Raw genomic sequence first — 22,370 nt, 5'->3', positions numbered from 1 at the left:
TTCATTTTGTTCGAGAAAAGGTTGCTTTGGGACAGGTTCGGGTTTTGCATGTTCCTACTAGATATCAGTTTGCGGACATTTTCACAAAAGGCCTACCACGAGAATTATTTCTGGAATTTAGGTCCAGTCTTAGCGTACGACCTCCTCCCGCTACGACTGCGGGGGTGTGATAGATATTAAATTTAGGATAATATTTGTCGCAAATTATGATATATTAAATGTATATTTTGTATGTTTATCGTATCTAGGATTCCTATCGTAATTAGGCCTAGCATTGTAAACACTATATATTTGATCAATGGTACACACTTCAGATTGAGGAGTTTTCCCGAAATCTAACAATACCATCATATTGAACTTAATGCATAAACATATACTTCGTATAAAGTAAGGTCAAATCTATGAATCTATAATGCACTATATTCTTCTGGAAGTACCCCCATCATATTCTTCCTAATTTCATGCTTATCTAGATTCTAGCTTTTTTATGGCAATTATTTAATGATATGTTTATAAAATAAGAATAACTTTTGTATACATCCGGTGTACAGTAATTTACTGTACATCGGGGGTCACTTTTTATCAAATTTAGGGTCACTTTTACAATTTTTTGGGTAACTTTATTTTATCAATAGAGTATAAATACTTTGTAACATTTATTTATATTAGGGTAACTTTTGCTTATTTTAGGGGTAACTTTATAACGGATGTACAATATTTATTGTACATCCGATTTATTTAAAAGTTTGTGATAAAATAATTAGTCGATCCAACCATTATAAGCTAGCTAGCTAGCTACATTACAATGTCTTCGTATAATGTAAGGTTTTTCGATAATTATAGATCCAAAAAAATAATTCTCTTTTTACTTTAAACGTTAAAGAATATTTTAAATTATAAGTAAATTATAGAAGTAGAACACATACGTTAATTTCCGTCATAAGAACATATATCTTTATTGCATTTTTTTAACATTTCTATTATAGAAGTAGAATTTCGTTTCCGTCTATCTCTATTATGGTATAAGAGGATTAAAGTAATTGCTACGCGGAATATACATAAAGTGAAAGTGTGAAAAAAAAATTATGAGATAGACGAAAACGAAATTCTAAAGAATTTTCAAAAATAGAGTTAGTATTTTATTACTTTATTAGTATGTATTACTTTTCATTTATTGATATATGTTTATGGATCATATAAAATCACTCATTAAAGGAAATAATAATTGATAGGTAGGTGAAAATGATCCATAAAAACAAAGCAATGTAGCAACACAAACAGTTTGTGGTTGAAGAAAGTTAAAAGATAAAACCAAAAAAGAGTAGACAAAATTAGAAAGCATCTTCATGTTAGTTTGCATGGCAAACTCATCATCAATTTTGCCATTGTTGTACGTACGGATAATTTTGTGGCTTTTATTTTGGTGTAGACTCTTCCATAAGTAGCATCATGCAATAGCAAACATTTTCATCACAAAAAATAATAGAACAAAGAAATTTAAAAAAGCAAATAATAACCATAATTTAATCCATCATGTCACCATTTTTTATGGTTCTTTGTTTATTTACGTGGGCTTTGCAATGCGGAATTTGTGGCAAATTTTACCACCTTCCATTTTCTTTTTAAAAATAAATGATTAGATTTAAAATCTTTTTTGGCATTTATATTTTGGTGCAAATCTAATTTTGTCATTTGTAATGATGATAGGTTGATGAAATCGCCATGAACGGAGGAGAATGAGAGAGTAGGGAGTATGTCTTCCATTTAGCCTTTTGTAACCCAAAAGAGAAATGATTAAAATCTTATTAAAAAAACAAAAGCTAAGAAAATGGCATTATTTGATAACTTTTTTAATTGGTCTATGGTATAAGGCATGTTCTCATACGTTGAAATCCAGCTCAGTTCAGTTCAGCTCAGTTCAGTTCAGTTCAGCTCAGCTCCTAATTTCCTTCTCTTATAAAATATTCATTTCAGTTCAGTTCAGTTCAGCTCAATTCAGTCCAGTTCAGCTCAATTCAATTCAATTCAATTCAGTTCAGTTTAGTTCAGCTGAGTTCAGTCAATGAGAACAACAATCCCTAATTGTGGTCAATTTTGTAGAATATCCATGGAAAATGGTTAACGTTATGAGCTTTTGATCACATTTTGTAAATATAAGATAAGAAACAAAATTTATATTCTTAGATTTTTTGCACTTTATAAAAGATATAAATCTCTTATATTTATTTTTGAATTATTGTTCACTACAATTTACATAAATTTCGTGCATAATTTTTTCAAAAGGGAAAATCAGAGTTTTATATCGATTTTAAATGTTTTCACTTCATAAGTCGAGATCTTCTCCTTTTCACAATGGTAAGGAAGTATTTGGATAAAAACATAGGCATAATTATAGGGAAGCGTTTGGTTAAAAGCATAGGCTAAAATTTGACCCGGATTTACAATTTAGGTGCAACCTTAAGTTTCAATACATTTTAAAGGTCAAAATTATGAGGTTTGATTGACAATGTCAATAGAATATTATCCTTAAACAATGTCGATAGAACATTATCCTCCAATTTACGATAAATTTTGTAAAACATACAAACGTAACTTATACATTTGCTAGTTTCTTACGGTTATATGTGTAAATTAATCACAATGTTTCAAATGTAGCACATTATTCAATTTGTCTCATGTGTTATTAATCCTTAATATTAATTTCGATCCAAATTTCACACGAAAATTGTACTTGCTGATTTCAAATGCATAAACTATATAATCGTTTCATATAATTTTTTTTCGAGGTATTAATTATTTTCCTTAGGGTTAATTATACGTTATTTGATATTATATATCATAATAGAAATATGACTTAATTTATAAATATATAAATATTGATCAATGCAAATCAATTTGATCCAAATAAATGTAACAGAGTACTTTTTTTTAATCAAAATTTGAGTATAAAACTAAAACTTAAACGTGCGAGTATGGATCATGAATAGGACATAACAATATAATCTAGTAGCTAAGAACTATGAAGTGAGTAACATGAAATGGTAACCCTAAAACATCCCAAATAATTTGTTCATATATTGGGAGTGATTCCATTTAATGGTAGGGTGTTAGAAGGAGACAACGAAACAAAAGCTCAAGTCTTTTTCCCACGCAATTTAGGGCCACTTATCAGGTGGTTTTATAGCTTTTCTTTGTCTTTATTGGTTTGCCAATGTGTGCTAAAATGGTTTGTTTCCACTTAGATATTTAATTAGTGGGCAATATTTATGACATATGGCCGAATTGCAACCCATAATGCCTTATATCAATGGCAAGTATACTGTATATTGTATATTAATTGGTATCAATAATTTTAATGAACTAAAAAACGATAACAAGCAAGTATGTGTGTCACGTGTGACCTTACTCTAAAACAATAATAACATATTACATCAGTTGGGCCAGTTATATGTACTGTTAATGCATAACAAAAATTGTTTAACTTTTTAGGAAAAAAAAATATATGAATTAGACATTGCATCTAATTATCTAACCATTTCAAATATTCATAGCTATATTTTTCTACTCCACTTAAATAAGTTGGATTTGTAATTGGGAGGAACCTAAACATCCAAAATTGTCAAATTGATCCCGAATCCAGATTAAAATTAAAATAAAAAAAATAAAAAAAAAATTGTGTGTGTGTGTGTGTGTGTTTTTTTTTTTTTTTTAAATTTGTATTATTAAAACCCGTTTGGTTATTTAGCGGTTATAAATTACGGGAATGGTTTAGTAGGTAATTGTGCTATTTATGACTTTCATGCTCAATATGATTCACGGTAATGAAACTTTATCAATGTACAAGTGAATTTTCTTCATAAATTTCATTACTAATCGATTCCACTTTGGAAATAGTAATGGATGGTAATGAAATATTACGAGGAACCTGAGGGCTTAGAGATAACCTCACAAACTCACATACAACTTGTAATATATTGCTGTACAATTTTTCTTTTTTCACAAATTTGCACATTAATTCACGATTTATATAGTTCACCAAATGTGCTGTTAGGTCTTCACTCATTTGCTAATTTTCTTGATGACAACATAAGTTTTGACACAAAATAACTCTAATGACTCTACAATTTTAAATAATTGTGCCTTTATTCTATGTGAATATGTGATGCGTACATAGCTAGCCATGTTTAGAGAACCCTGTTAGATGTTGGAAACATTAACAAGGAAAATAGTAAATAAATATTTTGATGATATAGATGTTTGCACAATATTATTAAGAGTTAAAAAAAATAGCAATTAACATTAATAAGGGTATTTAAAAAGCGTATAACATGAAGAGTATCATTGAGTTACACACTAGTTTTCGATGATAAAGAATATTTAAGGTTATGGGAGGGTATTTTGTTGCACATTAGTGTAGATTTTGTGGGACAATATTTTTTTGTCACCTAAATGTGTATATTAGGCAATAAAATTTCATTTTCATGGCACAATCACACGTCTGGGCTACACATTACAGCTATGTTGCACTAAGTTTTAATTGGGCCACAAAGCTTTGTATATGCTGTATTCCTTTATACATGTGGGCAACTAAGTAAGTTACATCACTAAGCTTGGCTCACTTGGTAAGTTTCTTTCCTTATAAGCTCTCGAAATTTTATATATTTTTTTATTTTTTTATTATTATTATTATTATATTTTTTTTAGTAAACCTCATAAACTCTCGAATTCTAGAGGTTGCAAGATTAAATTTTGTTGATTGAGGGTTTCTTGAGAATTTGAGATTGGGGATACCCTTACGATTCCCCTACTCCCAATTCCCAAATGCTTGATCTATGTATATTGGATTAAGAAAGCATGAAGGTTGAGATCCAATAAGAGCAATTTTCCTTATCATTGAAACAAAAATTTCATTTTTCGTTGCCCAAAATTAGAAAACCATGAAGTGTATTTTATGCTGTGAAGAACCATTCAAAAATTGCAAAGATGTCACATGAATTCAAGGCAGTAAACCTAAATCAGTTTATGATCGTCAAAAGGCAAAAACATATACAGAAAAAATTATATCACTGCTCATTATAAACTAGATAAGTTTGACAGAGCAGTATTATACTGATGTTAGTCAGTTAGTGCTCATTGTGGCAAGGCTACACCAAATCTGAGATAGAGAAGATATAGTCACAGCTCGCCCCCCTGAAACCTGGATTGGGGGCAAGAAAATACGAAAAAAGATGGGGGGGGGGGGGGGGGGGGGAGGGGGAGATGGGAGAGTGAAGCAGCACTCGTACCATCACTGCTTTCCCTGCATACATACAACTATACAAGATGACACCAAGAATTTTCATGGACTGCAGCTTCACCTACAAAATGTGTGATATGATCCTCTACTAGACGAATGACCAGCCAAAAGTTCCGACAAGGACAGTGCTTCCTGTTAGCCAAAAAAGCTGGGAATGAGTAAGGTGACCATCTCATTTCTTTTGACGAAAAATAGGGGGATTGGGAATTGAGCAGCTAAGTTGTGGTTGATTATATAAATTGCTGCTAAAAAATTATTAAATTCCCCAAGAAAAAGTTTGCAGCCTTAGCAGTGATATTTTTGCTCATGAATCTGTTAAGAAAAGTCCTAAAAATAATAGTGACATATGAAAGAAAAAAGATGCAGATGACATGAATGCTTACAATGGAGCCATACTCCCTTGTCACTTCAATTACTCAGACTTTTTAATCAAACTTAGAAGCACCCCGGTGGAAAGGCTCGTAGCCACAAAACCAAGAGATACTTCTGTTCCGACATGGAACCCTGAAAGAAAGCAAAAGGAAGAGAGAGAAATTAAACCATTTCTAATTTACATTAAACATAAACAAGTAAGGGAAACCAGGAGAAATTAGTGTTAAAACACCCACCAAAGTAATCAAGGATCATCTTCAGCCCAATGAAGCCTAGTACAACAGCTATGGAGGGCTGAAACAAAAGAAATTGTAGCTGTTATCAGTATGTTAACTAGTCATAGGGGATAACTCTCTCTCCCAAATAAAAAATAAAAGAAAAGAAGATGATGCTCCAGTGCTCCACAGAGCTTGGAGCCAAGGAGGGGAAAAGCAACAAACAATGAAATAAACCAGGAAAATATAAATACGGATGAAGTATAAACCAGGCCATTAGTATTATTTAATTAATCATGATAATACATAGACTGCATTTCTATCGACATGAATTATTCAAACTGCACAAAAGGTGAGAATACTTTGAATTCCTTTTGAGTTGACAAATTTTGTTCCAAGCCTTCATCGGTTTTTCTGTATTTAAGTTTCCTATAATGAATCATTATGGTTATCAACATGCAGCATATTACTAAAACAACAAAACCTAAGTCTGTATAAATTTACAAAAAACAGGTCTAACAATGACAGGAAAGTTAGCTCACCTGCAGGTACTCCAAATTGGCCATGCTTTCAGAAATAAGAGTATATAACGATCTTAAACCTGTACTAAATTGGCAGCGTCAGTTCATATTACAACTACTTTATAATATAAATTAAAAATGATAGCCACTTTGCATTGCATTTGTCTTTTCCAGTCTATAAGTCAATTGATACAAGTATATTATTTTATGGTCAAATAAAGTTTCAGAGAAATTATTTACTTCGTATTAACTTTTATACCAAGTTTATGTTAATTACATATCCCTGTATATTTTTCTAAATTTTAGTTCAATCAAAATATCAAGAAATGTCTCTTTCTTTGCCCACCCTAAGCCCAAGTTTGTAATTAGCATCTTTTTTTTCCAATTCCCTTGGCTGGGCTTGAAGAAGCTTTTGACTCGTTCAATTACAAGTTCAATAATTATCTGTTATTATGTAGTCCAATCATTACCTTTTTTTTTGCCCAATTAGTTCGTAGTCTTCGGACTTATAAGCTAAAGATAATTTTTTTTCACTTGGAAACGCTTAAGAGTCTAATACTGTAGAGAGGTTTGATTTATCTAGACATAGCTTCCAGCACCATAGTTGCAACTCTAGTTACCATTCTAACAGACAGGCAGAGACATACCTCAAACCTTAGAATAACGTTGTTAAAATAGGTAGTAGGTAACAAAGGAAACATAATCTAAGCCAAGTCTATCTATATATCATCAAATGTTCACTCTAAATGTGCTATCATGCTATCACAATGTTTATGTTCCAACAAAGTGTTCTGCCACCTAGATATTAACGTGCTACATGGATAAAATCATCATGTTTCATAGGGTAATGAAGAAGAACCAGTAAGTGATAACTAAATAGTACACTCAATTTTCACTAGCATAGTGGTCATAATGAATGGAATATTCAATGTTTTGTCTAGAAAACTAACACCACTAGATTATTACTAATTAATTTAGCTTAATTACTGAGCTAGTAAGGGATAGAGAACAAAATATCACCTAAGATCGCAAAGAGATTGGATGAAAATACTATGAAAGGATCTCGTGTTACACCAAACACAGCTGGTATTGAGTCGACCTGCGTGTAACAGATATACGCAAACAATATACTGATTAATCTGTTCATGATCTAAGCATGGTTAACCATAAAGTTTTTATGATATTAAAAGCCAAAAGGTAAAAGAACTTACAGCAAATGCAATATCACTTAATTCAATAACTGCTACAGTGAGGAGTAAAGGTGTGGCCTGCCCAAAATTTTTTATGCCTGTTAGAAGCCAAGTACAAATGTGTAATTACTGTAACAATACAAGATAGAGATAACAAAGGAAACATATGTGCACACATTGATAAGAAAAAAATCGCTATTGTTAAGTCATCTGAACAAAACACAAGGTGAAGTGATGGGCAAAAATCTGTTCAAACAGCAAAATAAATAAAAGAAAATAGCTTTTTTTTTTTTATTTATTTTAAAGACATTTTAAAATTGGTCATCTACTAAGATTAGAGCCTTTAGAGGCAAAATGGAAAGAATAATTTGTTACATAACTTGGCCACTCTTGAAAGTTGAAATAAAAGCTCTACTCTGTGATACTCATATACACACTTCGGGGACCTCTTTAAAAAACAGTCTTAATATTTGACGGTGTTGAAGTTTCAGTTATAAATTAATTATTATGGTATATATTATCTTTGATAATTAATCATCAAAGTAAGCCAAAATACCTTGGGTGCACCATGCACCCGGGTATATATACCTTTGCACTATCTACCACCAATCCACCACATACTCTCCTTACATTCTCCTCTATTACTCTCCATCCCCACTAACACCATCCTCCTCTCTTCACTCTCCCATGCTACTCTACAAACACCACCTTCACCATCCTCCCTCTCCTCTTTGCTACCACAACCATGAACACGTAATCTTATCTCAATTAAATCTAGCCATGTCAGCAAGGGGGATGGACCGTGAACTATATTAAATTCCAGAAAAGTTGGGATTATTTTCAGAAGAGTTCCCTCAAGGTTGGGATTATTATGAGTTAAGAAAAAAAGAGGACTCCTACAGTTTTTTATTTTCCAAATACAAACCCCTTAAATAGCTAATTATATGTTTAATGAAGAGATAACATTGATAAAGAGACATGGTACGTGCAATGACTCAATATTTGATATGACAACCTTGACTGGCTGGTCCAATGAATGATCCTTTTTACCCGACTAATGATGGGGGGTACTGTTTTCCTCTTCAATGTTTCACTATGGATGTGAAGAGGTTTAAGAACAATAGCATTACATGATGAAACCCATAACATACCAAGAAATCAAATTTGTAACTGTTGGCAACTTCAATTTGATTGATGTGCTCAGTATAAGCTTCCATGATTAAAGAAATTAAGTATCAATGCTCATTAGTGACTGACCTTCCACACACCATTGTCGATTGTGAAAAACCGATTGCCATCATACCTAGCTGCGAAGTTCAGATGATGAGAAATGAGAATTTTGGACAATAAATCCTGACAGCAAAGTATAAACTATTATCATCAACCATACAAGCTTACAGCATTATAGTTCAAGGACTCTAGCAATTATGATTCTTTTAAAACAAGATTTTAAGTCTGTTTTAGTAACTCATTTCATGAGACTTAACTGATATGTTATCTGAATTTTTCTGACAATTTCAATTAGTCAAAATAAATTTTATAGATTTAAACAACCACCTCTTTTTTCTAATAAACAGCTCATGCAACCATCTAATTATCGACATCCTTACCTGTTTAAGTTTCTACGAATTCTGTTTAAGGTAACTTGCCAATTTTAGGCCCATATCTGTTAGTACTGCCAACAAACATAGTTTCTATAAATAATAGAGCCTGACATGAGAGTTGTAACTCTACTAAGACTAGGAATCCGAAAAGCTTAGGATCCTTTAAAAGAACATAGAATGTGTCTAGAACATGCATCATTATTTATAATTCACTTAGAGCAATTATAATCCATTCAAAACAATAAAATATAAGGCCATTTAAGTAATCTGCTACATGTCATTAAGTGAAAGCTGGCAACAATTCAACCAATCCCTTTTATCTATTTCATATACAAGAGTATTTAACGATAATGGCTTTCTGTTGGTAAACGGATATTCTCATCAACAAACTCATGAACAGCACTCTTGTTGCCACTGCTCAGACAATAAAATGTTTGAAGCCAGACCTACTTTTTATTGACTTGACGTTAATTTTTATCTGTCCTATCAGATATTTCAAGGAAAAGTGCTTCTCAATCTGACACATCAGTAACACTCCCCACCCCCGCAATTTTTATTTAAGATTTATATATATCATACTATTATCTAAATAGTAGTACACAAGATTGCCTATTGCTCTGATCTTCAAAACTTAAGTATACTGATTTTGAAACATTCTTCGTAAACTTAGAAGACAAGACTAAGATTGAAAGTTCAGGGCACTTGCTTTTTTAAGTAGAATGGTATAGCATTACAAAAGGGAGCCATAACCAAGACAATATTATTTGAAATGTCCACATGAACTCAGCTGAATGATTGAAAAGCTACAAAATGTCAATATACATTGAACAATCGTTACCTGTGACAGGAATTACTTTCTGGCAAGTCTTCACGATAAAATTGTCCGACAAGTCTTCATCTTCTTCTTCAGCGGTAAATAACTATTTTCAATATGCGGAAAAGGGTACACCCCAAAAAATAAAAAGGTATCAGAATGAAAATTTTGTGCAAAGACGTAAAACACAGCAGAAGGAACTTTTAAGCCAACTGGGAAAAAGTTAGAAGACAAATTAAAGCATAACCTAGGTAAGAGGAGCAATTTAAGCCATAGTATGAAGCATGGACCAGGTAACAGTGCCACAGCCTACTCAAAATACTGCAGGTTTGCCTTAATTTGGCACCCAGGACAGGCTTTAAGCAAGGATTCTTTAATGTTTTAGTTGTCTCAAACTCTTAATACCAGCTAATTACGAGTTTCCACTGTTATATCAGTTATTATTAGGTAATATTTGCATCAAATACTGTGGTAAGACTAATAGATGATAGTTTTTAGAAAGACTACACAATCAGATATACCCAATTACATGGGTAACAGTAACAATGGAATTATAGGGTAAAAAAAAAGAACTATATGTTGAATTTCTTAATGATGAGTTAAAAACCACAACATATGCTAGGCATCTATACATGCTCATCTAAGAAAGGGAGAACTACCAACAGAGTATAATATGCAGGTACTTATATACTTTTCTAACAACAAAGTATAATACGGCCAGTGCCTCTTAGTTTCTGCTGAACTATCAATTATAAAGTTAAAAATTTGCATCTTATACAGGTATAAGTGGCCTTATGGTTTAAAGTAATGTTACCTTAAATGAGGAATACAGGAGTATTGCTGCTAGTAGAAGGTTCACAACTTCAAACCTCTATCAGAGCCAAACAAAATGTGCAAGTTAAAACACTGTCAACAGCAAGAGAAGTTTCAAAGGACTGTAAATAAATTAAAAAAACCATAAAACGGTGAAGAGTCAACCTGAAGCGTGGCTGTCCCAAGAACTATCAGTGTTAATCGGAATACAATGGCCCCAGCAATACCATAAGAAAGAACGCGATTCTAGATAACATCACAAAAAAAGATAAGACATTGAAACAAATTAAACAAATTCCCCTAAAAGTCTATCTTTCAGTTAAAGAGGAGGTAGTACAAGTTCTACAGCAGAATTGTCATACTGATTTTTAACTCATATAACCTACAGATCACAATTAGCAGATAAGCCATACCTGGTACATGATTGGGACTTTGAAGTACTTGAAAACTAAAACAAAGACAAATAGATTGTCCACAGAAAGACTTTGCTCCAACAGGTACCTGAAAATGACTATCATCATACTGATGAAGATTCACAAAGTACAACAGCAAATTTGTATAGTAAAGAGGACAGAGATGCCATACGATACAAATATGTAGCCGTCCTAAAAAATGTGGCTGTCCTAGGACACAGGCAGTAGTTATTTCTACATTAAAGCTTAGCAATAATGAAGCTCAGACTGATATCATTTTAGCATAGTATATCTTTCCTTTTTCTGCCATCACAACCAAAATTGAATAAGAATTCCCTTTTCTCTCCAATCCCATCACTACTCAAACTCCAGAACAAATACAATAAGTCAAGCTAACACAACCTCGTGGCAATTGATTTAGGAAAGAATCGTAGAACAAAGAGGATGCATGAGAACACTACCGAATGAGAATTATTTTATAAGCTCATCTACCACAAAGTATTAAATGATTCAGATGCACAACAAAAAAAAAATGTCTTACACTAGATGAAGTTTGACTTGTTGGTATTGGGAACTGAAACAAGATTGGATTACGAATTTAGCCAATTTAGGTATAGGTAATCGACAGTGATGTGTGACCAAGATGGTTAAGCAAGAGTCGGTTATATATAACCGCATATTTCTTTTAGTAGTGATGACAATAACCCACTAATGTTAAAATCTTCTTACAAAAACATGTCTTTGTAGTTCCTTATAGTTAGTAGTGTACTCACCTACTACAACACGTAGAAGTATCAGCTGCCAATACTCCATGTTAAAAGTTAACCTAACGTTGGGAAAATAAGTAGGCCAAGAAAGGATGCCTTCTAAACAACTAATGGAGCACGCTAATATTTCATGATCTGCAGCTGCTTGGAATATCATATTCAAAAGGGGAGAGAAAATGAGTTCTAATCAGCCAACTGTACCCAAGTCTCAGTAACCATGTTGAAGCTAAGATCTATAAAGGGGTACGAACACATAAGCAATTCTCAAAATTTCTTAAAAATAAAGGAACAGATATTGTTCATCTATAGCCAAATATTCTACTGTAACCAACCAAGTATAGCTTTTTTCTGGGAGAGAACAGTAACATAAAATAATTCTGAAATTTCATTTTGAAAGAATTCCACAGACTAATGTGAATGAAGGAAACAAGAACAGCAAGTGGAAAGATATAGAGGAGGCTAAGGAATAAATTAGCAGTACTTTGAAACAAAAATTAAATCTGAAGCAATGACTAATAAACACTCTCTTATCTTATTTATCATCCAAACAGTCAAATGTGAAATCATCAATATCTAAATCATCAGATATTATTCTCCAATTTGGCTACTCGTTGAGTTCTGTAAGCAGCACTATATTCAGCATACTTATTTAGTGTGGATCACTCATTCCATTTGTATTCATATGAGATATGTAGTACATGACAAAAGCAAAGCCATGCAGTTACAGGGTATTGGCACATATATTAAATATTAAATTTGTACAGGCTTGACAAAAATAAACTACAGTATCATACCCCGCAAAAAATTCTGTAGCTTTGCCAACTCCCTCTGTGAATCCCACACCGATACCAAATGCCACTGCTGTGCTTACCTGAGAGGATGATTGGCTACATTGTTTAACACAAGTGAAAGTAAACAAGGGGAAAAAGTAAAAAAATACTTTCAAAGATACTCACACACAAGGCAACATTTCGAACAGATGACATATAGCTTCCTTTATCATCCTTTTCTTCTATTGCACTGCCTGCAGAAGTTGACAGATGAGACTTCCTATCATTACTACTGGGATATGACTGAGTACTATCTCCATCCTGTTCTGCATGCCATTCAAGCAACAAGCTAGTTCAAAAGAAGCTGAAAAAAGGACGCCATAATAGTCCAAAGACTTTTCCACTTGTGTTATTGTGTAAAGATACTCAAAATGTCAAACTACCAATACTATTGAAGATTCAAAAGATTTATCAACTCATCAAAATGAACTGATAAGCCAAACAATAGCATCAAGATCGACAAGATGGAGGGGAGGGAGGAGAAGAGGGGACTGCAAATGCATTACTACCATTCCCATCAAGCATGCAACTCTCCCTCTAGCCTTTCTCTTCCACTCTGCAAATTTTACAAGTAGACCATCATCTAGCTACATATATTTCCATATGTTTTCTGTCACATAATCTACTCTTGGTAACTGAAAGTATATCACATCAAGGATTTTAACATAACAAGGAAAAAACAGAAATAGAGACTTTGAAAGAATTTGAGATATGATTGTCTTGTGTGGGCAAAAGGAAGAAGTTGATGGATTAAGAAAGCCACAAGTGCACAAACGAGGTGCAGTCCTATTACCAGCATAATTGCAATTAGAACAGCGACATGGTCAGCAATTAATCTTGGTTAATGTTTTTTGAAAACCACTAACATGTACATTAAGGGGCAGTGTTTGACCTTTTGAAACCTTTCTGTGTGATAAGCCTCAAATTATATTTAATTGCTTTGAGTGACAACATCTCTCAAATGATTTTCAGGCAAACATGTGGCTACTGCTTGTCTGCTGAATATGGAAGAAGAGAAAGTGAATAAAGCTCAAGCTGACCTGTGGCTTAAATGGAAGCTTTTAGGGTGAATTTTGTTACTTAGGGATACAAGATGATATTATGTTGACATCCTAAATAGAAATACAAGATGATTATTTGTAGATAGAGGGAGTATATCATAAATATACATAGTTGCTCTATGGATGAATTACGGTGACAGCAAACAAAACTACAAATAGTCAATGCCAATCCCATATTACCGGACTAGCAAGTCGAAAGGATTGCATTTGGATGGATGCCCAGGAATTCAATGACATTATTACATCCCTTCTTGTGTTTCGTTAACAAAGATCAAATTTTAATTAGTCTTAAACTACTATGTCCATCAAAATTGAATCATTTACAGCCAGCTTTAACAAATAACGATATTTCCACTGTATTGGTAATCAATTTATACTTTATTCTATAAGGACAGTACCATGCGTCCACGCTAATGTCTAAGGTGATGCTTGATTGCTTGACCCCCTTCAAGTATCTTTTTCAGCCTCCTAAAATTTAGACTAGTATTCCCTCGTTTTTAATGTTGGCCCCATTTGACCTTTTCACAATTACAAATGTATATCATTGAACAACAATATCTTTAATCACATATGATTAAAAATACAAAAAATTTAAAATATTGAGGCTACATCAAAATTAATTTAACAAAATCAAATTCATGGATAAATAATCATGGTCACAATTCCACTCTTCAAATGAAAGTATTCGAGACAAACATAAACGAACAGAAAGAGCAATCAATTACAATAATTAATAGAAATCATACTTGTATAAGGTAATCATTTACAGTAATCATACTTGTAATTATACTTGTAAAAGAGCAATCAATTACATTAATTAATAGAAATATACTTGTATAAGTTACCTGAGGTAGTGAAAGTAGTATCTTCCTCCTTAGTATTCTTGGCATAAACAACAGATAAATTATGCGTTTGCTGGGAATTCACTGCATCAAAATCAATCAAATTAAAAAAAAATCATCAAATTAAAATCGAAACATCGAAAACGAAAGAAAGAGTTACCTGAACGAAGAAGAAGAGATGGAGGATGCAAAAAGTGAGTAGAAGACAAAGAAATGGAGGGTGAAATTCTGGTAGAGAAACCCTTGTTTAATTTTAAAGGGATTGTTTGGACACCATTGTTGATCACTGAAGTTACTCCCATTTTTGCTGAGATTTCTGGGTTGTAATTTGGTAACACTTTAGTTTAAACTCTCAGTCAGTCATTCATCTAAGAAAGAAGAACAAGTCTGGAATTCGATTTTGTTTTTTCTGAATTTGGAGGGAGGAGGAAGGTCGTTCCTTTGAGATGGGGATAATAAACACAGAATCTGTAAAAACTAAGAAGGCTTGATGATTATTCTAACGGCGCGTTTTATGTGCGGCTACCACATTATATGACCGTTGGTAAAAAAAAAGGTTTTTTCTACACAGTAATCATGTTTTTTTCACTTTTTTACGTTGTGCCCCGACATATATGACTTTCTACACGGTAACCCCAATATACTTTTTGTTTCCATACGGTAACCTTGTCGTTATCCTGCCGTTAAAAAATTCCGTTAGTGGGGCCCACCCTCCATTTATTAATATTATTTTTATCGAATTGGTATTCCGTCAAAGGTTTCGGGGGCTATTTTGGCTCTTAAGAGTCCAAATTGAGCTCAGATTTGACAAAAAAATAACGTAAATGTCTCGTTTTGTGTATTAAAATGTCAACACGTAAATCGAGACATTTCTTAATAAGGAAAATGAGGTATCTACGTTATTTTTTTGCCAAATCTGAGCTCAATTTGGACCCTTAAGAACCAAAATAGCCCCCCGAAACCTTTGACGGAATACCAATTCGATAAAAATAATATTTATAAATGGAGAGTGGGCCCCACTAACGGAATTTTTTAGCGGCAGATAACGGCAATGTTACCGTATGGAAACAAAAAGTATATTGGGGTTACCGTGTAGAAAGTCATATATGTTGGGGCACAACGTAGAAAAGTGAAAAAAAAACAGGGTTACTGTGTAGAAAAACCCAAAAAAAAAATATTGAGGGAGTAACTCCTCGAACTAACCCTTATAATACTGACGGGGTACCTGCCCTATTATTTCTGCTCTGCCCTGTCCTGCTTTGCTCCACAGTGTATGGAAGCTTAGTCTTGCTCTGCTCGGCTGAAATCTGCCTTCCTCTGCTAAAATCCTGCTCTGCTATGCCCATGTGCTCAAAATAACAGGGCCTAACACTAACGAAATAATCCTTATGTGCAGCAACCACACTATATCACCGCTTCTTAAATAATTTTAAAAAAGGTTCTCCCATAACACTAACCAAGTAACAACTCGAAATAACCTCTATAATACTAACGAGGTAACCTATGTAATATTAACGAAGTAACCCTTCCACATATAAAAATTGAGAACACAAATTTTTTATGTGGCTGGCCACACTATGTGGTAGTGGTTACTTGTGTTACTCTGTCAGGGGTTACTTTAGAGGTTCGGTTAGGGGTTACTTAGTCAAGGGTTACAGGGGTTATTTGAGGGGTTCGGTCAGGGGTTACTCAAATAGGAGTCACTCGGTCAGGGGTTACTTGAGGGGTTCGGACAAGGGTTACTTGAAAGGTTACTCGGTTATGGGTTATTTCAGGGATTACTTGGTCAGGGGTTGCTTGAGCGGTTACTCGATCATGAGTAACTCGAGTAACCCCTAGCCACACGGTGTTGCCAGTCTCATAGAAAAATTCTCCATTTAGCAACTCTTGTGTGTGGTTGGCCACACCACGTGGCCAGCTAACACACAAGTAACCTCCCGACCGACCGAGTAACCCTTAATCAAGTAACCCCTGACCGATTGAGTAACCCCTAACCGATTGAGTAATCCATGACCAAGTAATCCCTAACTCACCGAGTAACACTCACCGAGTAACCTCTGGTCGAGTGAGTAACCCTTGACCGAGTGAGTACACATTGCCCGAGTGAATAATCCCTGACTGACCGAGTAACCCCTAACAAAGTAAGTTCGACCATTCTTTCAAAAAATAAATATTTTTGGCTGGTCATACGGTGTAGTCAGTCACATATGAAAGTTTGTGTTAATTTTATTGTAAGATGGTCACTTTAAGAGTAATTTTAACAATTTTTGTGGTAACTTTTATCCCGTGAAAAGCAACTTTTAATTTGTTTAAGTTTGGTTTTTTTTTTTTTTTTTTTTTTTTTTTTTTTTGGTGTAATTTGATTGTATTTTAATGTGCAATTTCTACTAATTGCTATTATGATTGATCTAATACATTATAAATACTCGTATTGTTTAAGGGTAAATTTTTTGTTATAAAAATGGTAACTTTCATAGTATAAAATGTAACTTCAAATATTTTACGTAACCATGTCTTACAATAACCTAATAAAAGTCTAAATCAATTGAGAATTTGTGCAAAAAATCAACTAATGTGAATGCTTTAAGCCTTTAACCCTAAAGTCCTGTCAAAAAAAGAATACTGTCTAAAGTCAATTATAGTACGAGTAGAAACTTAACTAAATAAAATAAAATAAAATAAAACAATCAAACTTAAATGTGTGTCTTCGATCTTCCTATAATTAAGTTTTCCACTTTTACCCACTCTGAATTCTCCATTGAAGCGGCTTCTGAGCTTTCTCTCCTCCATTGAAACAGCTTCCGAGGTTAGATGTTTTTCTTTCTTTTTCTCTTCTTTTCTTTTATTATTTTCCTTTACTAATCATCGAACATCAATTTCACAATCTAGGGTTTATCGTTAATCCAATTGTCAGTATTTTCAATTTAGGGTTCTTTCAAGGGTGTTTATTGAACTATTAATTATGCTTACAGAAGTTATGAAAGATTATAACAAACGATTTTGATGCTAGAATTTTGTTATGTGCAATTTTATGTTGATATTTTTAACCCAGAAGAAATTTATGTGAATTTTCTTGCCTAATTTGATAAATGGGTCAACTTTGGTTGCAATTTTGCCAATATGTTGCAGGGTTTTGTTTATTACCCTTTAATGTTTGGACGGAACTATAAAAATGGTTGTTTTCTCCCACGCCCGAGGCGGTAGCCCCTTTTCCCCTAGCTCAGGGATGGCCTGGATAATTTTACTCTGTGAAAAATTTATTTAGTTGAGGAAGACTAGCTGAATTCGATTTATTGTTCGAGTATTTATTTACGAATCTAAAGATTTAGAACATTTGGAGGAGACTGGGTGGTGTGGCAGTGTAGGTGTATTGTGCCATTGAAAGGAGCTGAAATTCTGAATATCCCTTTAAATTTGTCTGTTGAGAGTCTTGAACTTCAAGTCTTTATATAAGGGCTAGTGTCTTTTCATGGAGTTAAATTACGGGTAATTTTTTATTTTTTTTTTTAAAGTACATGATGTCGTGAGGATTGTACTATTGTAGCAATGCTAAGAATTGAAATACAGGAGTGTAGATGTAGTTTTGTTGTTTCATTGTATGGTTTGGAGGACATCGTTCTGATCACGGTCGTTCAGCATCAATTCAAACTTGGGAATTTCTATTACTTGTATTTTATTAAAAGAATTATCCCCTCTTATAGTCTTATTAGAACCGCAGAAGCCAGACAAGTGACAATGGGCAAATCAAATGCACATTGTTCACAGCTTTATCATGGTAGGGCTGTAGGAGATATTTAGTTTTGTAAGATGAGCTCCGTCAATGAAACAAACCTGTTATTATAAAGATTTTTTTTTTTCCATTAAGGATTTTGTAGTGTGAAGTATGACTGCTTTTGTCAATACCAACACTATACCCCCCCCCCCCCTCCCCCCCATGCACTTTTGAAGTGCTGCCATATTTATCTGATGACGGAGCATTACGATCTAGCGTTTTATTTCAACTCAAGATGAGGAAACTTATTCAATGGTCATGGTTAACTGCTTTTGATCCTAGATATTTGGGATAACAATTTCAGTTAGTGTAAGCATATTAGTTCTAATAGAATTTAGTTTGTGGATGAGTGCTCTTGGGAATTGTCTTTATACCTATGAACGTGTGACTTCATTATCCTGCTGAAGGTCCCAAATGAGAATGCAACTATACCAAAATATACGGAGTGAGGGTCAGAGTCTTAAATAATTTGTGCTTGGATGGCGGCTTGAGATTATCCTCACGTAAACTTGTATTCCTTGGGATTGGGTCACTGGGACATACTCTTAAGTCTTAATGGTGTGTTCTGTTTCTGAATTTGGCACATCTTAATGTAGGTTAATTTAATTTATAGGAGTCTGTTGTAGTTGTGAATTGAAGTTATTGTACGAATAGTACCTATTGGAACTTATAAAACTGAAGTAAGTTAAAATAAGTTATATATAACACAATTCTATGGAACTTCGACTTTATTCGGCTGTGACTAAGCACTAAGAAAAGAAATTTGAAATGGCTGCAATGACCTGCCAGGTGCTTTAGTCTCTTAATGTGGCCCGAACCATTAGATGATTTTGTGTGTTTATACAGCCTTTTTTTGTTGGCAAAGAACAAGTCATTTGTATAAATAATGTATGACTTGGTTTTTTATTTTAATTTTTTTTGCGCTGCAGCTATTGTTTCTAATGGGAAAGAAAAAATCTGATGATGCCGGAGGAACTTCGAAAGGTCAATCAGCTAGTTCTAAAGACGGGAAGAAAGAGAAGTTTTCTGTTTCAGCCATGCTTGCTAGCATGGATCAAAAGCCAGAGAAAACAAAAAAGGCATCTGTGTCGAGTAAACCCAAGCCAAAGGCACAAGCTTCATCTTATACTGATGATATAGATCTTCCTCCATCAGATGATGATGATGATTACTATGGCTCAGAAGAAGAGCGACAGCTGGAAGAGAAGCAAAGCTCTTTACAGCAGCAGACAGAATCCAAGATCATTGGTGCTTCTATAACTGATAAAGAGTTGAAGAAACGAGAAAAAAAAGACATGCTGGCTGCTCAAGCTGCTGAACTTGCAAAAAGAGAGGCCTTGAAGGATGATCGTGATGCATTCACTGTTGTCATTGGAAGTCGGGCTTCTGTCCTCGAGGGTGGAGATGATGCTGATGCTAACGTCAAAGATATTACAATTGAGAACTTTTCAGTTTCCGCTCGGGGAAAAGAACTTTTAAAGAATGCATCATTAAAAATCTCTCATGGAAAGAGGTATGGTTTGGTTGGGCCCAATGGGATGGGGAAGTCTACCCTTTTGAAGCTTTTAGCCTGGAGAAAGATTCCGGTGCCTAAAAATATTGATGTTTTACTGGTTGAACAAGAAATAGTTGGTGATGACAGATCAGCGCTTGAAGCAGTTGTTTCAGCCAATGAAGAATTGGTGAGACTGAGGAAAGAGGCTGCATCTTTGCAGAATGTTTCTTCTGCGGAGGATGGTGCCAATGATGATAATGGTGAGGATGATGCAGGCGAAAGACTTGCTGAATTATATGAGCAGCTGAATTTGTTGGATGCAGATGCTGCTGAGGCTCAGGCATCTAAAATTCTGGCTGGTTTAGGGTTCACTAAGGATATGCAGGAACGCCCTACCAAGTCATTCAGCGGAGGATGGAGAATGAGAATCTCCCTAGCCAGGGCACTATTTATGCAACCTACTCTTCTGTTGCTTGATGAACCAACCAACCATCTTGACCTTAGAGCAGTTCTTTGGTTAGAAGAGTATTTATGCCGGTGGAAGAAAACTCTCATTGTTGTCTCCCATGATCGTGACTTCCTCAACACTGTCTGTAATGAGGTTATACATCTTCATGATATGAAGCTTCATTTATACAGGGGTAATTTTGATGACTTCGAGAGTGGATATGAACAGCGTCGAAAAGAGATGAATAAAAAGTATGAGGTATATGAAAAGCAATTGAAAGCCGCGAAAAGGGCTGGAAACCAGGCTCAGCAGCAGAAGGTGAAAGAGAGAGCAAAGTTTGCAGCAGCAAAAGAAGTGTCTAAGAAAAAATCAAAAGGAAAAGTGGATGAAGATGAAGCAGTGCAAGAAGCCCCGAGCAAATGGAGAGATTACACAGTGGAGTTTCACTTCCCAGAACCCACTGAGCTCACTCCTCCACTACTTCAGCTCATTGAAGTCAGTTTTAGCTACCCTAACCGACCTGATTTCAGGCTTTCAAATGTTGATGTGGGTATTGATATGGGTACCCGTGTTGCTATAGTGGGGCCCAATGGTGCTGGCAAATCAACCCTGCTCAATCTTTTGGCTGGTGATTTGAGTCCAAGTGAAGGGGAGTCGAGGCAGAGTCAGAAGCTGAGGATAGGAAGGTATTCACAGCACTTTGTTGATCTTTTAACAATGGATGAAAACCCTGTTCAATATCTCCTTCGTTTACACCCTGACCAAGAAGGTATGAGCAAGCAAGAAGCTGTCCGAGCTAAGCTTGGGAAATTTGGGCTTTCTAGTCATAACCACCTTAGCCCAATAGCAAAATTATCAGGAGGTCAAAAAGCTCGGGTGGTTTTTACTTCCATATCAATGTCAAAGCCCCATATACTAATGTTAGATGAACCCACAAATCACTTGGATATGCAGAGTATTGATGCACTTGCTGACGCGCTAGATGAATTTACCGGGGGTGTTGTGTTGGTTAGTCATGATTCTCGGCTGATTTCACGGGTTTGTGATGATGAAGAGAGGAGCCAGATCTGGATTGTCGATAATGGGACTGTGAGAACGTTTCCTGGATCATTTGAGGAGTATAAGGAGGACCTTCAGAAGGAGATCAAGGCTGAAGTTGATGACTGAGAGACCTTTCCTGTATACTGTACTCTATCTTGTTATAGCTCCTCGTTACATCCAAGTCAGAGGCTACAATATTATAATGCTGCAATCTGGATTATCTGATTTATCTCCCATTTTTGCTTCTATTTTGATAAGGAATGAAGCAGATGAATTTTGCAATTTTCGTTTTTCTGGTTTCCATGTATTTTTTTTTTATACTTATTCTTTACTGGATTTTCTACTGGAGTTAAATTTTTTTGAACAAGTGTTATTGTACAAGGCGCACAAAGCTAGTATTGTATCATCAATTCAACCGCTGATAGTTTTTCTTATGAAGTATCGCCTTTCAAATTGAATTACATGATTTACATCTGTTTTTATTTTACTGCAAAACAAGCACAGAATGTGCAGAAACAAGAAAAAATTTACTAGAAGTTCTGAGCTCTCAAGCCTTGAACTGTTACTTCAAAATTCAGCTAATACAGAACTTCCATCAAAATGAATCCCGGGTTTTATGTAAAAACAAGATAGTAGCAAACAACCACAATATCCCCTACAGGCCTACATATGAATGATATGATTATATGAACATAGAGCATATGTTTAAAAATAAAAAATAAAAAATTAAAAAATTAAAAAACAAAAATTACTTGTATTTTGAAATTGGAAAATAAATCCAATTCCTAATACCGAGACATAAATTTGATCAAACTTTGGACCACATCCATTTATAGATGACTGACGACATAAAGATGATAAAAAAAAAAATTCGAA

General features: G+C 34.3%; 1 protein-coding gene and 1 pseudogene across 3 annotated transcripts; one reads left to right on the top strand and one right to left on the bottom strand.

Annotated features, from left to right (window-relative positions):
- Window positions 1-5,047: 5,047 nt before the first annotated feature.
- LOC145619251 (thylakoid membrane protein TERC, chloroplastic-like) lies at window positions 5,048-15,219 on the bottom strand. 2 transcript variants are annotated; one of them, XM_081673905.1, is made up of 15 exons: window positions 14,899-15,219; window positions 14,742-14,822; window positions 12,962-13,101; window positions 12,800-12,876; window positions 11,239-11,326; window positions 10,991-11,071; window positions 10,827-10,883; window positions 10,037-10,118; window positions 8,852-8,901; window positions 7,616-7,672; window positions 7,425-7,503; window positions 6,426-6,484; window positions 5,905-5,962; window positions 5,680-5,800; window positions 5,048-5,428 (listed from the first exon to the last, which is right to left on the bottom strand). In XM_081673905.1, exons 1-14 carry the CDS (start codon window positions 15,038-15,040, stop codon window positions 5,709-5,711), a joined length of 1,143 nt encoding a protein of 380 aa, XP_081530031.1. In that variant the 5' UTR covers window positions 15,041-15,219; the 3' UTR covers window positions 5,048-5,428; window positions 5,680-5,708. The 2 variants fall into 2 exon arrangements, with proteins under 2 accessions (XP_081530031.1, XP_081530032.1); XM_081673906.1 differs by having other exon boundaries at window positions 12,962-13,029.
- Window positions 15,220-17,398: 2,179 nt separating this feature from the next.
- Window positions 17,399-21,873, top strand: LOC145620956 (ABC transporter F family member 4 pseudogene; annotated as a pseudogene). Its single transcript, XR_014108324.1, has 2 exons — window positions 17,399-17,544; window positions 19,440-21,873. The product of XR_014108324.1 is annotated as an ABC transporter F family member 4 pseudogene (transcript).
- Window positions 21,874-22,370: the final 497 nt, after the last annotated feature.

Source organism: Chenopodium album, chromosome 27, assembly GCF_948465745.1.
Source record: "Chenopodium album chromosome 27, dcCheAlbu1.1, whole genome shotgun sequence".
NCBI classification, from domain to species: domain Eukaryota; kingdom Viridiplantae; phylum Streptophyta; class Magnoliopsida; order Caryophyllales; family Amaranthaceae; genus Chenopodium; species Chenopodium album.
Note: the sequence above shows the minus strand (reverse complement) of the source record. Positions and strands in the feature narration are given on the sequence as shown.